This window comes from Fukomys damarensis, unplaced genomic scaffold (genome assembly GCF_012274545.1).
Source record: "Fukomys damarensis isolate Sample0158 unplaced genomic scaffold, DMR_v1.0_HiC HiC_scaffold_23, whole genome shotgun sequence".
In the NCBI taxonomy this organism is placed as follows: domain Eukaryota; kingdom Metazoa; phylum Chordata; class Mammalia; order Rodentia; family Bathyergidae; genus Fukomys; species Fukomys damarensis.
The window spans coordinates 47,143,426-47,163,797 of NW_022900935.1; the positions used below are offsets into that span (position 1 = coordinate 47,143,426).

Sequence of the window (20,372 nt, forward strand, 5' to 3'; positions counted from 1 at the left end):
GGTCCTGATTTACCCCTGGTACAAAAAAAAAAAAAATCCAGCTTCAAACCTAGCTTTGTCCAATGGAGTGATCTGTGGCTAGAAACACCCAGGTTTTCAAGGAAAACAAATAAAAGTCACATGGACAGAAAGAATACAAGGGGCAGACTGAGAAAACAGAATAGTCAAGCTGTGATGAAGACCACAGTAGGCAAACATGGAACACTAGCTTCACTTTCTAAAAACAAGAAACTACATATCAAATATTTAGGTGATTATAAGATTCACTTCTACCACTTTCTCATGGTAGCAAATAGAAAACAACAAGGAATATTGCATTTGACAATAAGAGACATGAAAAATCATTCCCGGGTGCTGGAAAGAACACAACAGTAAAAAATAAAAATATGAAAGTTACTTCTTTTCTTTTCATCATCATCATCTTTAGTCTGTATTTATATACATTTTTTTTTCTATACTGGGGATTGAACCCAGGGTCTCTGCATTGAGCTGCATGCCTTGTCCTTTTTAAATATTCTCAGACAGGTCTTACTAAGTTGCTAAATTGCCCAGATGGGGTTCAAACTTGTGATCCTTCTGCCTCAGCCTCCTAAAAGTGCTTGGTTTACAGGCAAGTACCACCACACCTGGCTCATCCTCAGTCTTTACAGACAAACCACTACGCCTCATATGAGTCCTTGCATCATATATGCTTGTTGACTTGACTGTTTACTTAAACAGGGGACCCCACAAAAAATATTCTATGATGGTATTCCTTCCACTACTGGGCATATGGCTGGTACTGTTGTGGTTGGCTGAGGACAGGTCAGTGCAGTGGGGACAGTGATGGCTGGCAGAGGCCAGCTCTCGGTGGGCTGTGGAGATCTGTGGATATTGATGGAGAAGTGGCTCATACTGGTGCTAGCATCAGGGATGTTGCTGTCCTTGTCACTGCTGGCCTACAGGTGATCCAGGCAGGGACATTACTTGGTGAAAGTAGAACTGGGTGGCAGCTGTTACTGGGGATCTAGCTGTGGATGACCTGGTTGCTAGGAGTTGTATTCCAGTCATTTCCCCACAGAACTGGACAAACGCTCTGCTCGCCTTCTCAATTGTGGTCTCGACTGCCTCCCTGTATCCTCTCCTCAGTCCCTTATCTTTCCATCCAGCTGTCCCTAGTGGGCCCTGACAGTCAAGGGGCAAGGAAATGAGAAATGAAAAAAGGTAGGGCTGCCTACAGTGCAGCACAAACAAAATGATTTATCCTGACAGGTACCGCCAGACATCAAAAGTCTCTGATGAAAGCAAAGCTGTGGAGAGAAACGGTCTCTTACCTTATAGGGCATAGATTCAAAGAAGATGGATGTAGCAGAGATTTTCTTCTTGTCTGTCATGAACCCATGGGTCAGGTGGCCCCCATCAGGCAGGTCGAGGCCCATGATGCGCCCATGGGGCTCCACCAGGGCAGTGTATACTGCAAAGTTTGCAGGAGAGCCTGAAATAGGGAATACAAAGGAGCCATGCTTATTTCTACCAATAAGATACAGCAAGGGATTTAGCTCAGCAGCATAGCACCTGGCTGGCAAGTGCTGAGTTTGGTCCCCAGTAACAAAAAAAAAAAACAAAACAAAACAAAACAAAAAAAAACCCAAAAACAGTGTGAGATGCAGGAGCTTGGCTACTAGGTGACTACCCAGGAGTAGTGAGGACATGTCTGGCCATCACCATGAATTTCTTGAGCCCCAGGAGGTGACTCTACAGGAGAAGTTCAGGGACAGGGTCCTGCCTGGGAGAGGTGTGCGGGGATAGGAGGTCCCAGGGCAATGGAGAAGGATGTACATACCCAGATGGGCTTGGCTTACTCTTTATTTTTCTTTATGGGAATCCTTTCTTAGGACCCCTTTTGGTGGACACTAACTTGGGAAGCCTGGCAATGAGAGGCTGTATGAGACAGATGTGGTAATCACCTGAGTAGGGCTGGACGTTGACCCCCCAGCATTGTGGGTCCAGATGATAGGCTTGTAGTGCTCGCTTCTGACACAGTATCTCCAGTTCATCGATAAATTCAGTCCCACCATAATATCTGTAGGAAGGAGGAGCCCCACATTCATTGCAGCCCCTCAATTTATGCACCTAGCAAGGCCCAAGAAGCTTAGGGATGGGCAGAATACAGTGGAGGGAAGTGAAGAAGTCTCAGCTCCACCATCTTGCCCTATAAAGTTGCTATGAAGATCCAATAAAATATTAGTTATGAAAACATCTATGAAGCCAGGCATGGTGGTATATGCCTGTAATCCCAGCACTTGGGAAGCTGAGACAGGAGGACTGTCTTGACTTTGAGGCCAGCCTGGGCTACTTTGTAAATTCAAGGCCAGCCTGAGCTACATACTGAGACCTTGCCTCAAAAAACAAAAATGAAAACAAAAACAAAAACAAAAAAACAGGAAAAAAGAAAAGAAAAAAAATCCATGAATGTGATCCAAAGTTTAATGCAAAAGGTAATCATTCACAGTAGGGAAAGGCAAGGCTTCAGAGAGCTTTAGGGGCATGCCCAAAACACAAACACAGATTTTCAAAAATCATTCCAAATTAGGTGTTTTCTTTATCTAATAAAATTGAACAAAGAAAAAAAAAATGCCAGGTGTGGTGAATTGTTCCTAGGAGGCTGAGGTAGGAGGACCACTTGAGCCCAAGAGTTCAATGCCAGTCTGGGAAACACAGCAAGACCTACTTCAAAAAATAAAAATAGATGGCAGAATAAGACTAACAGCAAAATATAGCGTCTCTGGAACCTGGAATTGATACACTTGGAAAACAACAACTCAGTGAAGAAAAAAAAAGTAGATCTCTAGAAATCAGGAGTGAGCTAAAAATAAATCTGGAAACTACAGATAAGGTGGAGAAACCGAGCACAATACAGAGTAAAGGAAAGGTAACCCTGGCTGTTGGGGAGGAGGAACTATCTCTGCTAACACAAGGAAATCCTGAGAAGGTCAGCAGATCCAGGGAGAAACAACAGACTGGGCTGGCAATGTCAGCCTAAGAAAAGCCCAAGGATATTGTAAACTGCAAAAACAGCATCAAGTTATATTCTGAAAGTGACTCCTTCCACATGGCAGGCTAGAGTTGGAGAAGAAATCCACTGCAGTGCCTGTCATATTTAAGAATGTTTAATCAGGAGCCATTTCAGTAAGGAGTCAATTGTTTAACACATTCCCACTGGCCTGAACCACTAGTGGTACATGCATGACTGTCCCAATGGGCAGGTTCAGAGTCACTTGACAGTGAGCCATATGAATTACAACCCATTTATGAATGTGTTAAGACTATGCCACAGAACAACTTCACTTCAGGAGTTTTGGGATTACCATACCACAGTGACTAGGTGGGACAGCCACAAGAATCAGTCAAGGATAGCATGCAGGATAGACACAGACCCCTGAGAAATTTAAGCTCAGACCAAGAAGGACATGGGGGTCTCACCCTATGGGGCAAGAAGCTAGTCTTGTTGTGTGTGGTTTCTGGAGAGGGCTGGGCCTGAAACTCCTGGCATTAAGCCCAGTGGATTGCCTGACCTGCTCTCCCAACTGATACTCAGCACCCTCATTCTCAATGTCTGTTTGCCTATCCCAATGATATCCTCAACGTCAATGTCTATCCAATATCCTCAATGGTCTGTTTGCCTTTCCCATTTACCAATGCAGGAATACACCTCAGCTTGAATGGTTGCTACAGCCTGAGGTGTATGAACAGAGGGACCTCTGAACAAGGTGGACACCTCACAAATCCATAGGCTATCAAGACAGGCAGCGAAAGCTGTGACTAGGGGCACACAAACTGGGAGCAGCTGCAATGATACAACCCTACAGTGGAAACAACTGACCAAACACGCCTGGCAGGAAAGATGAGGCAGGATTCAGTATTCACTCATAAAAGTCTGGGTATGGAAACAAAATAGGCCTTGGGGACTCAGTCACTATCCCTCACCCATATTGGTGAATTCCAGTACTGCAGACCCTGGAAAGAAGTAACTGAACAACAACAACAAAAAAGCCACTCATTCAGAGCTGGGAATGATGGCATATCTGTAATTCCAGCACTTGGGAGGCTGAGGCAAGAGGAAAATGCAAGTTTGAGGTTAGCCTGGATCACAAAGTGAGTTCAAAGCCAAGCTGAACTACATGGAGAGATTCTGTCTTCAAAAACCAAACCAAACCAAACCATTCATTCAAAAATGTGAAGGAATTTTTTTCTGGATTCATTTCTCTTTTTATTCTTTTTCTTTTTTTTTTGCTGTTTTTTTCCTCCTTCTTGTTTGTTCATTTGTTACTTTTATCTTATTACATTAATTTTCTTTTATTCCTTATAGGATCCATTAGCTCACCTTTCCTCTTCATCTGCCTTTTATTTTTCAAATGAACTTCTTTCATTTTCCCCTTCACCTTCCTTCCATCTTTATTAGTATTAAGTTTTATTAACATTTAGATGTTTACTGACTATGCTATTAATGAATTCTGGGTTTTTTTTTTGTTTGTTTTGGTACTGGGGATTGAACTCGGCCCTTGCACTTGCAAGGCAGGCAGCGAAACCACTGAGCTAAATCCCCAGCCCTAATGAATTGGTAGAGCTGCTACATTTAGTACTGATATATTTAATGTATATCATTATTTAGTCTTTGTATTTATATTATAATTAAAGACCTCTTTTCTATTGTTAACACTGGTAAAGTGGTAGCTCTTATTACTTCTCACGGTATGTCAATACCCAGTTTGTTTTTTAATCTATTATTGTTGCTAATTTTATTGCTATTGCCAGTGATGGCACAGTTGTTGCTACTAACTGTTATTTTTTTCTTCAGCTTTAATTGAGTTTATTGGTACATTTTAGGGATACAGCACAGTTACATTCATAGTTGGGATATCGTACACCTACATGACAAGCCTTGATTCTCATTTTTTTCCCTTACCTCTGCCCTCCCTTCACCCCCTCCTCCCCTCCCCATCTACAAACACTTTATTTTCATCTTTTCATTCTCTCACATTTTTTTCTTTTCTAATTGGTTTTTAATGTATCCCAATATCTGGTTTGTCTTTGTGTCACCAACAATACTGCAGTTCATTTCCAGAGAACTAGGTGCTGGGCCAATCACACTGTACTTTCCCCTTGCCAAATTAATAAAAATGGTCAGATGTTAGGACAGAGAAAAAGGCCTACAGTTAGTCACATCCAGAGTGCATCAATGGAAAACAGACACTAACTAAAGAGATCTCCATACTAGTAACAAAGTCCACTATAATCAACCTGCAACCCTCAGCACAAAGCAACAAAAACCCTCCACACCACAAATAATAGAAACACAGGAAAACAAGCCAATAAAATGCTTCCAAAAACTCCCAACTCCCCAAAAACTGATCCAAGGGGCATTGGTGGGGAGAAAGTCAAAAGCAAGACAAATTATATAAAATTAATAAAGGACAGGGGATTTAGCTCAGTGGTACCACACCTGCCTTGCAAGCTCAAGGTCATGAGTTCAATCCTGGGTATCAAAAAAAAGGGAGAGTTTTATAAAAACAGATCAATAAGGTGGCTCACTGAGTTAAAAAATGATGTAACTAAACAGATAAATAAACACACAAAATGATTAGTGAGCTTACAGAACACATTAATAGCTAGCTGAGCTACACAAAACAGTACAAAGCATAAATGAGTAGTTAAGCAAAGAACCACAGTTCATGAAAATATACAAAACAAAAATCTAGGAGATAAAAAAATCTACTGAAAATTATGGGAAGCAGAAGTGACCAAAATAAGGACAGTGTTTAATTTTTTTTTTTTGGTACCAGGAATCGAACTCGGGACCTTGTGCTTATAAGGCAGGCGGCAGAATCACTGAGCTAAATCGCTGGCCCAAGGACAGTGCTTAAACTAGAAGATAGGGCTGATGCATGTGACCTTAAAAACAAGAAGAGAACATGGAAAATGAATCAAGTAACTGCTAGATGATGCAAACAAGACTAACCTAAGATTACTTAAAATTAGTGAAAGATCAGAAGATTCTGTGGGAAGCAAAGGGAGAAGAAAAGGATGAAAAAATAATTAAGTGTATTATATACTTGTACTACCCCCCCCATGATGAATATAATTATTGTGTACTACAAACAAGACAATTAGAAAAAAAACAGTGGTTCTGCCTCATAAGTGTAAGGTCCCGAGTGTGATCGCTGGTATCCCCCCCAAAAATTATAAAATTAAAAAAAAAAAAAGAGGGGCCAGGGATTTAGCTCAGTGGTTCCACTGCCTGCCTCACAAGAGCAAGGTCCTGAGTTTAATCCCCAGTACCAAAAAAAGAAAAAAAAAAGAAGACAGCACAAATGGAATTTTAAAAACTCTGTTTATAGAAAAAATAGCAGAAAACTTTCCAAGTATGAGAAAAGAATTTAACACACAGGCCGGGGATTTAGCTCAGTGGTTCCACTGCCAGCCTCACAAGCTCAAGGTCCCACTGATACCAAAAAAAAAAAAAAAAAAAAAAAAAAAAAAAAAAAAAAAAAAAAACGCATTCAGAATCCCAAATAGCCATGACCGAAAAAGAACTTCTCCACAATACATCAGAGTCAAAATCCTGAAAGTCCAACACAAAAACAGAATCCTAAAAGCTGGTAGAGAAAAGCGACAAATTATTTACAAAGGTAAATCCATTAAATTACAGCAGACTTCTCAACACAAATTTTAAGGCCAGGAAATCTTAGAGTGAAGTGTTTCAAGCCCTAAAAGAGAACAACTTCCAACCCAGGCTAAGATATTCTGCAAAATGATCTTTCAAAATTGATGGAGAAACAACATCTTTCCACAACAAAGAACACCTTAAGAAACTCATGACCACAAAACCAGCACTCCAAAAATTTCTCAAGCATAACTTAGGAATAGACAATGAAGCCAACAATGCCAAAAAGACTAATGAAATGAATATACTAGGTCGAGTGAGCAGTTAGACAAAAGGGGGGGAAGGAATCAGCAACAGGAAAATAATGCAATGACAAGAATAAATAAAAACCTTTTAGTAATAACACTCAATGTGAATGGTCTCAACTCCTTAATCAAAAGACATAGACAGACTGGCGAATGGATCAAAAAACAAAACCCAACAGTATGCTGTATACAAGAAACACATTTAATTCCAAAGAAAATTCGGAGAGTAAAAGTCAAAGGATGGAAAATAATATTTCATACAATAGGAGTTTGGAAACAAAATGTAGCTATGTTATTTCAGACAAGACTACAAGCCAATACTGATCAGAAGAGGCAAAGAAGGTCACCACATATTGGTTAAGGGAGCAACTCAATAGGAAGAGATAACAATTATAAATACATATGCACCTAACACCAGCATACTCAACTTCATGAAACAAATACTACTGGACATGAAAGATCAAATAAACATCAACACGGTCGCAGTGAGGGACCTTAATACCCCACTACCAGAAATAGATCAAATAGACAAAAAACAAACAAACAAAAAAACACAAAACAACAACAAATACAACTGAATCAAACTTTTGAACAAATGGACTTAATACAGTAGACATCTACAGAGTGTTCCAACAACAGAATATACATGCGTCTCAGCATCACATGTAACTTTCTCTAAAAGAGATCACAAATGGGCCCATAAAGCATGCTTAAATAAATGCAAAAGAATTTTAATTTTCTTACATATTTTATGAGATTAGTCCAACGAATTTAAATCTCAAAATGGCAAAAGAAACCATAGAAATTATGCAAGCATATGTAGATTAAATACCAAACTCTTGGAATAATCAGTGGGTCACGGAAGAAATTAAGGAAGAAACTAGACTATTCCTAGAATTAAATGATAATGCCCATATAACATACCAGAACCTATGGAACACAATAAAAGCATTCTTAAAAGCAGTTTATAGGGGGTGAAGGGAGGGCAGAGGTAAGGGGAAATAATGAGAATCAAGACTTGTCATGTAGAGGTACAAGATCCCAACAATGAATGTAACTGTACTGTATCCCTAAAATGTACCAATAAACTCAGTTAAAGCTGAAAAAAAAAAAAGCAGTTTATAGCTGTGAATGCCCACATCAAAAAGAAACAGAATGAGGGCCAGGGATTTAGCTCAGTGGCGCTGGCACCTGTCTCCTAAGCACAAGGTCCTGGGTTCGATCCATGGTACCAAAAAAACAAAACAAACAATCAAAAACCAGAATGAGCCTAAATAAATAACCTAATAATCCACCTTAAGGTACTACAAATACAAGAACCCAAATCCAAAGCTAGAACAAGGAAGAAAACTTTAAGGATCAGAGCAGATGGTAATACTAAACAACAACAAAACAAAGAAGCAATGAATCAAAGAGCTGGTTCTTCCAAAGAATAAACAAAATAGACAAACTTTTAGCCATATTACCAAAACAAGGAAAGAAATGAAAAAGGCATATCATAATAGGTACTGCTGAAATCCTTAAAGATTATTAATAACTACTTCACATACCTGTACGTCAATACATTGGAGAATTCAGAAGAAATGGATAGATTCCTAATACACATGAGTACTAAAACTGAACCAAGGCGAGCATGGTGGCGCACACCTGTAATCCCAGCACTCAGGAAGCTGAGGCAGGAGGATCACTGCATGTTCGAGATCAGTCTGGGCTACACAGTGAGTTCGAGGGCAGTCTCAACGACATAGTGAGACCCTGTCTCAAAATAAATAAATAAAACTGAACCAAGAATTAAAAAACCCCAAATAATCCAAAGCCAGGTAATGAAATTGAGGCAGTAATAAAAAACCTACCAACTGAGAAAATCATAGGATTTGATGGATTCACCAGTGAATTCTAGAAGAACTTCAAGGAGGTTATTATGCCAATACTCCTCAAACTCTTTAATGAAATTTAAAGGGAAGGAATACTACCAAATCATTCCTGGAAGCTAACATTACTTTGATTTCAAAACCAGACAAGGACTTAAAAAAAAAGAAAACTACAGGCCAATTTCCCTAATGAACACACATGAAAAGATCCTCAATAAGACACTGGATGCAAACAGGATGCAACAATTCACTAAAAAAAATCATACATTTATGATCAAATAGTTTCATCCTAGGGATGTTAGGAAGGTTTAACACACAAGTCAATAAATCGCATACATAAACATATCACATAAATAGAACCAAGTACAAAAAAAAAATCACATGATCATCTCAACAGATCCAGAAAAAGTCTTTGGCAAAATCCAATATCCACCCACAATAAAAACCCTGAAGAAAATAGGTAAGAAGAATCTTATCTCTCTCCCTGATAAAAGCCATTTACGACATACCTAATGTTAACATCATATTAAATGGGGAAAATGGAAAGCTTTCCCTCTAAATTCAGGATCAAGACAAGGATGTCCCACGCCTCCTGATCAATACAGTATTCAAAACTGTACCCAGAACAATAGGCATGAGATATATAAAAGGAAGGAGTTAAACGATCCTTTGCGAAAATTCCACCAAAAAGACTCATAAAACTAATAAATGCAACAAATCAGCAGAATACAAAATCAACATACAAAATCAACAGCCTTCCTATATACCAATAATGAACCCACAGAAAGAAACTAGAAAAATGCTATTCACAGTAGCTTTAAGAAAGATTACTTAGGAATTAACCTAACAATACAAAAGATGTCTACAATGAAAACTACAGTCCCCTGAAAAAGGAGAATAGAAAGGACATAAGAAAATGGAAAGACATCTCCTGCTCTTGGACAGGCAGAACTAGTATTGTCAAATGGATGTACTATCAAAACTGATATATAGATATAATGCAATCCCAATCAAAGTACCAATAGTATTTCTTCTAGAACTAGAGAAAACAATCCTATAATTCATATGGTATTAGAAGAGATCCAGAAAAGCAAAAGCAATCCTGAACAAAACAACAAAGCAGAAAGCATCACAATGACAAATTTCAACTTATAAAACTACAGTGATAAAAACAGTGTGGTACTGGCACAAACACAGACATATGCATCAAAAGAACAGAACAGAGGATGCAGACACAATCTCAGGTATATTTAGGTATCTGATCTTTAAAAAAAAAGGGTCCCCCCCAAAAAACCAGTGTGGAAAAGCTGCTTTTTAACAAATAGTGCTGGAAAAACTGTCTGTACATATGCAGAAGATTCAATATGGATTGCTATTTCTTACCATACACTAAACTCAAATAAAAATGGACAAAAGATCTAAATATTAAAACAGAAACAATCTGGCCGGGCATGGCGGTGCATGCCTGTAATCCCAGCACTTGGGAGGCTGAGGCAGGAGGGTTGCTGAGAGTTCGAGACCAGCCTGGGCTACATAGTGAGTTCCAGGTCAATCTCAACTACATAGTGAGATCCTGTCTCAAAAAACCAACCAACCAACCAAACAAACAAACAAAAAAACAAACAATCTGCTGGAAGATAAAATAAGTAAAACTCTTGAAAACAAAGGCATAGGCAAGAACTTTCTGAACAGAACCCCAATTGCATAAGATATACCAAGAATCAACAAGTGGGATTATATCAAATTTAAAAGTTTCTGCACAGCAAAGGAAATAACCAACAGAGTGAAGAAACAACCTACAGAATGAGGAAAAAACTGTCAGTTACTCCGTGAAGAGGACTAGAATATACTAAGAACTCAAAATAATTACATCCCAGTGCTGGGTTCTCCCACCTGCCTTGCAAGCACAAGGTTCCCAGTTCGATACGCGGTACAAAAAAAAAAAAAAAAAAAAAAAAAACCCCCAGACCCAATCAAAAAATAGGCATTTGAAACAATAGACAATTATCCGAAATGCAAATGGCCAATAAATACAAAAAAAAGGCTCTTGGGAGGTTGAAGCAGGAGGATCACTCTGAATTCGAGACCAGCCTAGGCTACATAGTAAGTTCAAGACTAGTCTGAACCACATAGTAAGAATCTGTCTCAAAAAAACAATCAACAGACAAAAACAACACAGAGGTTCTACCTTACTCCAGAAAGAATGCCTACCATCAAGAAATTAAATAACAAATGCTGATGAGGCTGTGGAAAAAAGCAAATCCTTTTATATTATCGGTAGGAAGGTAAATTAGTATACCCACTATGGAAATACCTCTAAAAATTAAAAAGAGCCAGCCACGGTGGTGCATATCTGTAATCCCAGGACTCCCCAGTACTCAGAGGATTGTCACTAGTTCAAGGCCAACCTGGGCTACTTAGTAATCAAGGCCAGCGGTGAACTACATAGCAAGAACTGGTCTCAAAACAAAACAAAAACCAGAAATTCCATCTGACCCAGCTATTCCACGTCTAGCTATCTTCTCAAAAGTTAATGACATCATATTGCAATAATACATAACCATGTATCATACAATGAAGCATAACCATGCTTACAGCCGCACAATCATAATATAGGAAGTGGGCTATATGTTCATCAAGAGATGAACAGATAAAGAAAACATGGTATCTCTACACAGTAGAGTACTATCTGCTATAAAGAAGGATAAATTTGAATTATTTGTAGGAAAATGGATGCACCTTGAGACCATAATGTTATATGAAAAATCCAAAGGATAAATAAAGAGCAAAATAAATACAGGAAGCAGGGAAACAGATCTTTTGCAAATGAGAAGGGGACCAGGAGATAAAGGGAGGGGGAAGAAAGAGGAGAGGAAGGAGATGCAAAAAGAAATAAGATGTGTTATGTACCCACCCCTTCATAAATGCAATCATTATGTACTATAAACATATACTAATAAAAATAAAAAAGAGAAGCAGCAGCATATAACTTTGGTTCTTAAAAGGGTGAAATTTCTGATGGAATATCACTGCATATATAACTATACCTTTATAATACAGTCAATTTCAGTACAGATTGAGCACTGCTAATCTGAAATCCAAAATCTGAAACTTTTTTTAGCACCAACATGACTCTCAGAAAGTTGTGAAAATAAATAAGATCTAATGGTATAGCTCAGTGGTAGAACGTTTATCTAAGGCCCTAAGTTCAAACTTCAACATAAAAAAAAATTCAAATTTTGGATTTTGTTTAACTAGTAAAGTCTATGTACATATTTTAAATATAAAAAACCTGGACACTTCTGGTCCTGACCATTTCAGATTAAGGGACACTCAACCTCTACTATAGGTTTCCTTTCACTTACTGGCCACTTCTGACAGATTTAATGACTCAGAGCAAAAGCTACCCTTTAGAAGACAACAGCCTTTCCCACATAGAGGATGGAGGATACTCCTTGTACACTGGCCTGCTAGTATAAAAAAATCCCCAAAAGGAGTGTCATGTGTGACTCTGAATATAACTGCTCCAAGAACAGTTATCATGGGCTGGAATCATAAAAGAGGTATGGTGGAGAAGAAAGAATGGAAGGAAAGACTCACATTGGGAGGTTTGCTGTTTTCTGAAATTTAGATGTTGTTCCAATTCCACATTGATTCAGGACTTCACCATGTCTGAAAAAGGACTTTGAAGATACTCACCTCTGACCTGGGTACCCCTCAGAGTATTTGTTATTTAAACAGGAGCCAAGGGCCTCCAGAACTGCACGGCTGGCAAAATTCTCTGAGGCAATCAGCTCTAATCCCACTCGCTGCCGGTTACTCTCCTTCTTAATGATGTTGTACACCTTACAGAAAGAAAACAGAGGCTGAACATTGGTATACTTTGGTTTAAAATTCTGTTCTGATCAAAGTCATAATCTCCCTGTAATCTCAGCACTCTGGGAAACTGAGGCAAGAGGACTGCAAGTTTGAGACCAGGGCAATTTTGTGAAACACTGTCTCAAAATAAAAAGAGGTTAGGGTTCTACCTTATTATGAAGACCCTTTCCACTACGTTTTGCCCTCCAAAAATAGAACATAATCTCCTAAAGAGAAAAAACACGATTATAGGTTAAGGTTGTGCTCTTAGAAGCTGAATAGAGCCCAAATAAGCAAGAAGACTCCTGAGGCAGAATAAATCTTCCTCAAAAGCTTTAACATTTGAAAATGAATTAGTAAGAGAAAATGAATGTAGAAAAAATGATTTAAGAGAAAATTACATTTCCCACCTAACTTAATTCTACACCAACTTGTTATTTTTATTCCTACATTTCACCAAGCATTTTGGATTTCAAATGCTTAACCAGTAAAGTCTATGTACATATTCCAAATTGGAAAAGTCCCCCTTCCTCAATCTTATTCACTGTTCCTTTTCTTTTAGGAAAAAGATGTTTTGACAAATTCAGAGAAACAAAAAGTAAATCAGTGGTTGCCCAGGGGTAGGCATTTTGTGAAGGGTTTCGGTGATCCCCAATAGGCTCTTGGATATAAAAGTGTTCTGAAATTGTGAATATGCATATTCCCTGACTTAAGATGATTTGACTTTACAATAGTTGGAAAGTGATACACATTCAGTAGAAACTATACTTTAAAGTGTTAATTTGGGTATTTCCTGGGCCAGAGACACATGGTACTATCTTCTCTGATACTGGACAGTGGCATTGAGCCATAGCTCCCAGTCAACCCTGAAGTCATGGGGGAAAACAATGTGTTCTGCATTGCTAGGCCAGGATGCACGGTAGGTTGGGTGTACTCTGCATTTTTGGCTGAATCATATTTTCAACTTACTATAGGCTTATTAGGATGTAATTACATAACTCAAGGAACATCTGTGCTAAACACCACTGAATTATATAGAGTGAACAATATCTCAAAAAAGCTGTTATGAAAATAAATAAAATTGCTTCCAGTTATCTAAATAGATATATTCCCTGTGAACTGTAAGAAGATCAACTACAAACAACATCTCCCTCTCCCTTTCTTCCAGAGCACCCAGCATAATGCTCTGCACTTTGTAGGGACTCAGAAACATCTACATTTACCTTCAAAGGACTTTTAGATTTTCTCACTATTGTTTCTCAATCTGGTACTTTTTTTTTGCAGTGCTGGGGAAGGAACCCAGGGCCTCTCACATGACAGGCAAGTGCTTTACCATTGAGCTATATCCCCAGCTCTACAAGCTAGCACTAAATATACTGCACACAGTGATTGCAAGGCAGTCCATAACAAAATTAATTCATGATTAGAACTAAAGATTAGGAGCAAGGGGTGTAGCTCAGTAGTACAGCACTTTCCTAGCATGAGGCCCTGGGTAAAATCCACAACACTGAAAAAACAAAAAACAAAAAACTAGAGATTTAAACAAAGGTCTCTGAGGTGAACATACATGTGAAGACCCCACAAATCTTACCTCGATGTCACTGTCCTTGAGGGGCTGTGCCAGCATAGTTTCATGGGAGGACCACAGGGCAACATCCTTGTGGGATCCGTTGACTGGAGTCGCCATCACACTGTTTCAAAGCTGCCTAAAAAATGAGAAAAGCATTCCAGTGATATATTCAGTGATATATCACTGGCTTCCGGTAATAAATTTAGGCAAAGCTTGTAGCAACCTGTAAGTTCTCCTGTGTTGCTATAGTGCTGGCCCGCTATTTTAGCCTTTCCTGCAGAACTGCTTGGTAAACATAAGCATAATCTATTGCAAAACCACCATGTAGAACATCTAGTTTCTTTCTGACTTTGGACCTGACCCTCTTCTCCCCAGGCCTGTCCACTCCCAAGCCCTCCTTCCTTCCCTGAGTCAGGGGGTAACCTACAGTGAGTCCAGCTCAGCCTCCTTACCATTCAGCTTCTCCTAGTACAGCTTATCCCCCAACTAAACTAAGTTCCTGAAGCTAGGACTAAGTGTTCCTTTTTAAAAAACCTCCCAAAGTACCCAGTATAGTATTTATAAAAAAGTAATATTGCCAAATGACCAAACAGATGAATTGCTGAATTAAAACAATTCTGGCAACAGGCAACTGGTAAATTCTTTTAAAAGGGCAAAAAAAATTTAGCAACTTTTCAGGAGATTTTTCTGGGCAGGTACACAAATTAACAAAGAACAGAATACAAGCAATTGGATTCTTTCTCCATGATGTCCATCAGCATCATTTTGTAACTTTTAAGCATAGCAGATAGTAACTCTACATTCAGTCTGGACACATTTCTGCCAGACTCCAGAAGAGCATACCTGAAGTTTTGCTGTAAGAAACACCTCTAGGAATTGAATATGGTACTGTTTCATTGTAATCCCAGCACCAATCTCTTATGTTCATTTTTTTCATGTTTCCAGCAATGAAAACAAGGTTCAGAAAAGTAGTATTCTATCTTAGTTCAGGGCTGCACAGCAGGCTGGCCATGGAGGTAGGACTCAGAACCCCAAAGCACACAGCATGGATGTATTATAAACCATCCTATAAGAATCACAGGTCAGCATATCTGTATTTCTATCAGAAAAGCACAGCCCATGAAAATATAGCTGACTAGAAAAAAAAAAACTTCAAATTTATTTCTACAAAGAACTAGAATTTTGTGATCGGTGTCATTTTTCCTACTATGAAAGTTCAAAGATTTACAGGAACTGCCTTCCCTTAATTAACAGTTGTCAGCTTTTTTGTACTTTTCCACTATTTTGGTTGAATTTTCAGGTAAACATTTGCTGAGGACCTTCCATGTGCCACCACTATGTTTGATACCATGGTGAACAAATGTGCCAAGTCATACCTTTTGGGGCTTCCTTGGGGGGAGTTACTAGACCACAGGCAACAGAAAAAGAATATAAGGTCAAAGCTGTTAAAGAACAGGGCAATGACAGGCTGGGGATTTAGCTCAGTAGCACCCTGCCTGCCCTGCAAGCACAAGGTCCTGAGTTTGATCCCAGGAACTGCAAAAAGAACCCCAAAACAACAACAACAAAAACCAAAAAACAACAACAACAAAACAACAAAGCAGGATGCTGGAGATGGGGAGGCAGTAAGAAAAAAGCTCCCTCAAGGTAGCTGGGCCAGGAGGCCTGTTTGAGGATATCCAGATTTAAAGGAGCCAATTAAGAGGAGACACCCCATTTTCCACGGGGTAATTTGCTAGACAAATAGAAACAATGAATAAATAATGCCTGTAATCCCAGCACTCAAGAGGCTGAGGCAAGAGGATCACCCTGAGATCAAGGCCAGCCTGAACTACACAGTGTAACCTTTTCTCAAAACAAACAAACAAAAACAGAAAAATAAACATTTAATCTAATCCTAAATCACAGGGATCATCCTTTCTCTGGCAGAGCTCAAATAAGGAACTATCAACTATCTTCAACTAGGCAATTCCTAATTAGGGCTTTCAAAGTAGTCATTGTAACATAAGCATGACATTATTAGGCATACAACCACACCTGCCAGAGGGCCTAGTGCTTGTGCTTTGGCACCAGGACCCATAGCTTCTCACTGAGCTTATACGCAGGCGTCACCAGTGCAACCCTCACAGGTGGAGACCACAAACTTGTCTCAGAGCCAAACTAGGCTCTTTGGTCCTAGAATCCCAAAGAGCAAATCTTCTCTTAAATATTAACTACTGAAGGTTAAAAAGGATTCGAAGGTGGTCAGCAATACAAAGGGGATATTTCTTTACCACAAAAGAACTAAAGTCCATGAGGGTGAGATTTCAGTCATTTGATGAAAGGCATTCAGTTCAGCTCTCCTTGGAGGGGGCAGGTCTGGACACCCCCTACCATGGACCCACTGATTCTGCTTAAGCAGAATGTGCTGCTCTTTGCCCACATACAACCCTTTTTCTGATCCATAATAATTTCTCCCCAGATTGAATTTAGGGGAATTCTCACTGAAGTACATTCTCAGCACTTTTTAAAAATTTGAGATAAAGTCTCAGACGCTAAATTTCCCAGGCTGGCTCAAATTTGTGACCTTTCTGCCTCAGCTTCCCACAGTGCTGGGATTACAGGTGCTAGTCACCATGCTTGACTTCCATGAAGCAATTCTGAGCTGCAATGATCTCCTAACGTCTGGGTGAGAGCTGTCAGTATAGCCATCTCTTGGCTCCTCACTCCAGGAGTAGGTTCCTGGTTTTCCAGCTTGGTTTTCTACCTCATTCCCATTACCATGCAGTATCAAATATCACTCACTGCCCCCTGAATCTGAATATTACTTAACTCTTATCGGTAGTAGTACATCTTTATTAATTAAATCCATAATCTCCCTGAGTCCTCAATAAGCTTTTTTCCCCCAGCCATGAAAAAGTTTGAATTTATTCAAGCAGAGCTCAAGATTCACTGTCTCAGCCAGGTGTGATGATCCAATAATGCCAGCACTCTGGATGGCAGAGACAGGAAGATCACAAGTTTTTGTTTAGCCTGGGCAATTTAATGAGACTCTGTCTCAGAAAAGGTTTGGCAATGTAGCTCAGTGAGAAGGTCCTGAATTCAATCCTCAGCACCAAAAAAAAAGTTGTTTTGTTTCAGTTAACTCTATTACATGCTAAGGCTTTTTCCTTCTTTCTTTCTTTTCTTTTTTTTTTTGGTACTGCAGATTGAAAACCACTGAGCTACAATCCTAGCCCACAGGGCATTCTTATTTATAGTAAGAAAGAAAAGATTCGAGACTATATACTTTCTAAGATGCAGAGAGAAGCCGGGTGTGGTGGCACATACCTGTAATCCCAGCACTGGAGGCTGAGGCAGGAGGATTGCTGTGAGTTCAAGACCAGCCTGGGCTACATAGTGAGTTCCAGGTCAGTCTCAACTACATAGTGAGACCCTGTCTCAAAAAACCAAAAAAAAAGGATGCAGAGAAAAGGGCCAGGGATTTCGCTCAGCGATTCCGCTGCCTGCCTCGAAAGTGCAAAGTCCCAAGAGGTTTGATCCCTGTACTCTCCCCCCGCAAAAAGATGCAGAGAGAAAAAAATAATCATTTTTATCTAATATAATATTTAGGGCAGAAAACCTCAGCATCGCAAGGCCTGGAGGTTGGCCAAAAAAACATACTTTCTGCTTTTATTTTTATATTGTAGTAAAATATACATGATATAAAATTTACCATTCTAACCATTTTTTAGTGTATGGTTCTTGGCACTAAGTGATGTTGACCACGGATGGGGGCGAACAGTGGAAAGGAGCCAAGCACACAAGATTTGGGGGTAAAACCAATCTAGGCAAGCAAACACTAAGAGCAAACCCCTAAGATGGGAAGAACTCTTGTCTTGCCAAAGGTTACAATTCAGGCTCATGTGGCTAAAGCCTGGGAAACAAACATATGTCCACCGGAGATAAGACAAGCCCCAAGGACAAGAGTAAGGAGACAACAGATTTTTATCTTGATGTTATACATTTTACAAGTTTCAAACTGCTTCCTAGAAACCTTGGAACAGAAACTAACAACTAGCAAAACCCAATGGCAGATGAACATGTCATAAGGTGGACACCTCGGATTCTCCCACTTGCAACAGTAAGAGCTACACTGAGCGAGTGGGTAATGAAGTTCACTTCTGGAAGGGTGGTGGTAATGGCACTCTGGGCTCAAACCTGCTGTGCCACTTCTTAACGTGTGGCCACAGTTACTGACATCTGTGTCTCAGGCTCTTCACATCTAACATGCAGATAATGGTATTCTGAAGCTGGCTTAAACCAGCAGGGAGACGTAAACCAGACATCAGGTCTAAAGCACTCAAAACAGTGCCAGGAACAGAACCAGTACTCCAAAATGGATGACTGTTACTAATGAACCCCAGGAGCCAGGTGCAGTGGTGCACACCTGTAATCCTAGCACTCTGGGAGGCTGAGGTGAAAGGATAAAGAGTTGGAGCCCAGCCTGGGTGCCAGACCGTGTGTGTGTGTGTGTGTGTGTGTGTGTGTGAAAGCTGGGATGTATCTCAGTAGGAAGACCCTGGTTTCATTCCCCACTACAGTGGGGCGGGGTTTATAAATTAGGGAGTGTAGCGCCACCTACACTAACTTACCAGTAACACCCACTGAGCAGCCCAGCCCAATAAAGCTTACTGTAGCATCCCTGTCACTACAGTATTGCTATTTCTATTCTTTTCTTTTTGTGTGTTGCTATTTCTATACAAGCATTGTCACTCATGTGTTCCACAGTCCTCACAACTCCAGGAAGAGATCTAGACAGTAAAGTCACTTGCAAGTCAGCAGTCTCCCCAGGCCTCCTAATTCTGCCACACAAGTGGATCCAGTCAGGGGTCTGCCAACAGAATTACCCTGCTGAACACCTTCTCTGAATTCTGTTTTTTATAGAGGAAGACACAGGGTCAGAGAGCTAACGTCTCAAAGGTCACATAAGAAGAGTCAGACTCTGAACTCTGGTTTACCTTTAGTTTCAAAGCTTCTTCCCGCACACTGTACTAGATAAAAACAAAATTACCCACTTACATGTCCTCTTAAGTAAGACATCTGTTCTAAAGGATCCTAAACTAGTATTTCCAGTCCAGCAACTTCCTGACTGAAGGCAAGCACATCTGTCCGGCCGCAGCTGACCAACTGGTCACTCAACTTTCAAAACCTCAAAGAATAGGCACTGAGCCAAGAATCCTAAAGTGCATGCTTGCCTTCTAGAATCGGGCGGGGTGGGGGGGACTGCAGTCAATCTGAGAGGGAGGGGAAAAAAAAAAGCAGGAACCACAGGCATAGAGGTTGGGAGTACAAGCTTTAAGAATGGGGTCTGGCCTCTTACTGCCTCGTCTTCCTTACCTGAAACTAGGAAGAAATGCTAGCTCTTGTGTTGCAGGGTAGTCCTCAAATCAAAATGCTCAGTGAGAAAACTGCTCAGGAAAGTGGCTAATTATGCCCACAACAGGCCTTCGTATCCACGCCAAAGGCCACAGGCCACAGACCACTATCCCCAATACAACAAAGCGCCCAGAGCCGAGGCGCTGCGGCGGGCCGCCGCCCGACCCCCTCAGGCTCTCAGCGCTTAGGGCCGGCCTGCCAGTCATTCAGACAGCCTAGAAACGAGGCAAATGAGGCGGGAAAGTGAAGACACCGGAGCGCCCACGCCGCCAGTACGCTGATGTCTCCGGACCCGAGGTCACTCACCTACGGGAACGTAGCCTCACAGGTACCTGGCCACGCCTCAGTCCCAAATTACCTCAGGTCCCAAACTAACTACTTCAGGTCCCACCGGAAAGACCCAGCTGACCCGCGCCGCCACGTGACTCTCAGCAACCAGCGAACCCGAACTTGGCGCGCAGCCGCTCGCGCACCACGTGGAGCTCCACCGCGCCCTGCCTCCAGTTTGGCTCCGCCCCCAGAGGTACCCAATCAAAACGAGCGCCCAAGTAAAGCCCGCCTCCGAAGGCCCCGGTGCTATTGGCTGCGGTAGAGCAGTGGGATGGGCTGGTGCGGCTGCTGTATTTTGAGAGCTTAACGCGTGGGGCTGCAGCGGTTTGGACTCAGCGGTGGGGAGGGAGCAGGGATTTTTCCAGGAGGCAACGAAGGGTCTGTCCCAGTTAAATTGA

At 40.6% G+C, this 20,372-nt stretch overlaps 1 protein-coding gene across 2 annotated transcripts in view; it reads right to left on the minus strand.

The window, feature by feature from the left end:
* Shmt1 (serine hydroxymethyltransferase 1) overlaps window positions 1-20,114 on the minus strand; it is a 34,789-nt gene extending 14,675 nt beyond the window's left edge. Inside the window, exons 1-5 of one of the 2 annotated variants that reach the window (XM_010637442.2) lie at window positions 19,951-20,114; window positions 14,269-14,383; window positions 12,519-12,664; window positions 1,947-2,062; window positions 1,314-1,474 (exon numbers count right to left, since the gene is read on the minus strand). In XM_010637442.2, the coding sequence (XP_010635744.1) occupies window positions 1,314-1,474; window positions 1,947-2,062; window positions 12,519-12,664; window positions 14,269-14,364 (519 nt within the window). In that variant the 5' untranslated portion in view covers window positions 14,365-14,383; window positions 19,951-20,114. Of the gene's footprint in view, window positions 1-1,313; window positions 1,475-1,946; window positions 2,063-12,518; window positions 12,665-14,268; window positions 14,384-14,470; window positions 14,568-19,950 lie in introns of those variants that run through there. The other variant, XM_010637443.2, reaches the window with a different exon arrangement.
* Window positions 20,115-20,372: the final 258 nt, after the last annotated feature.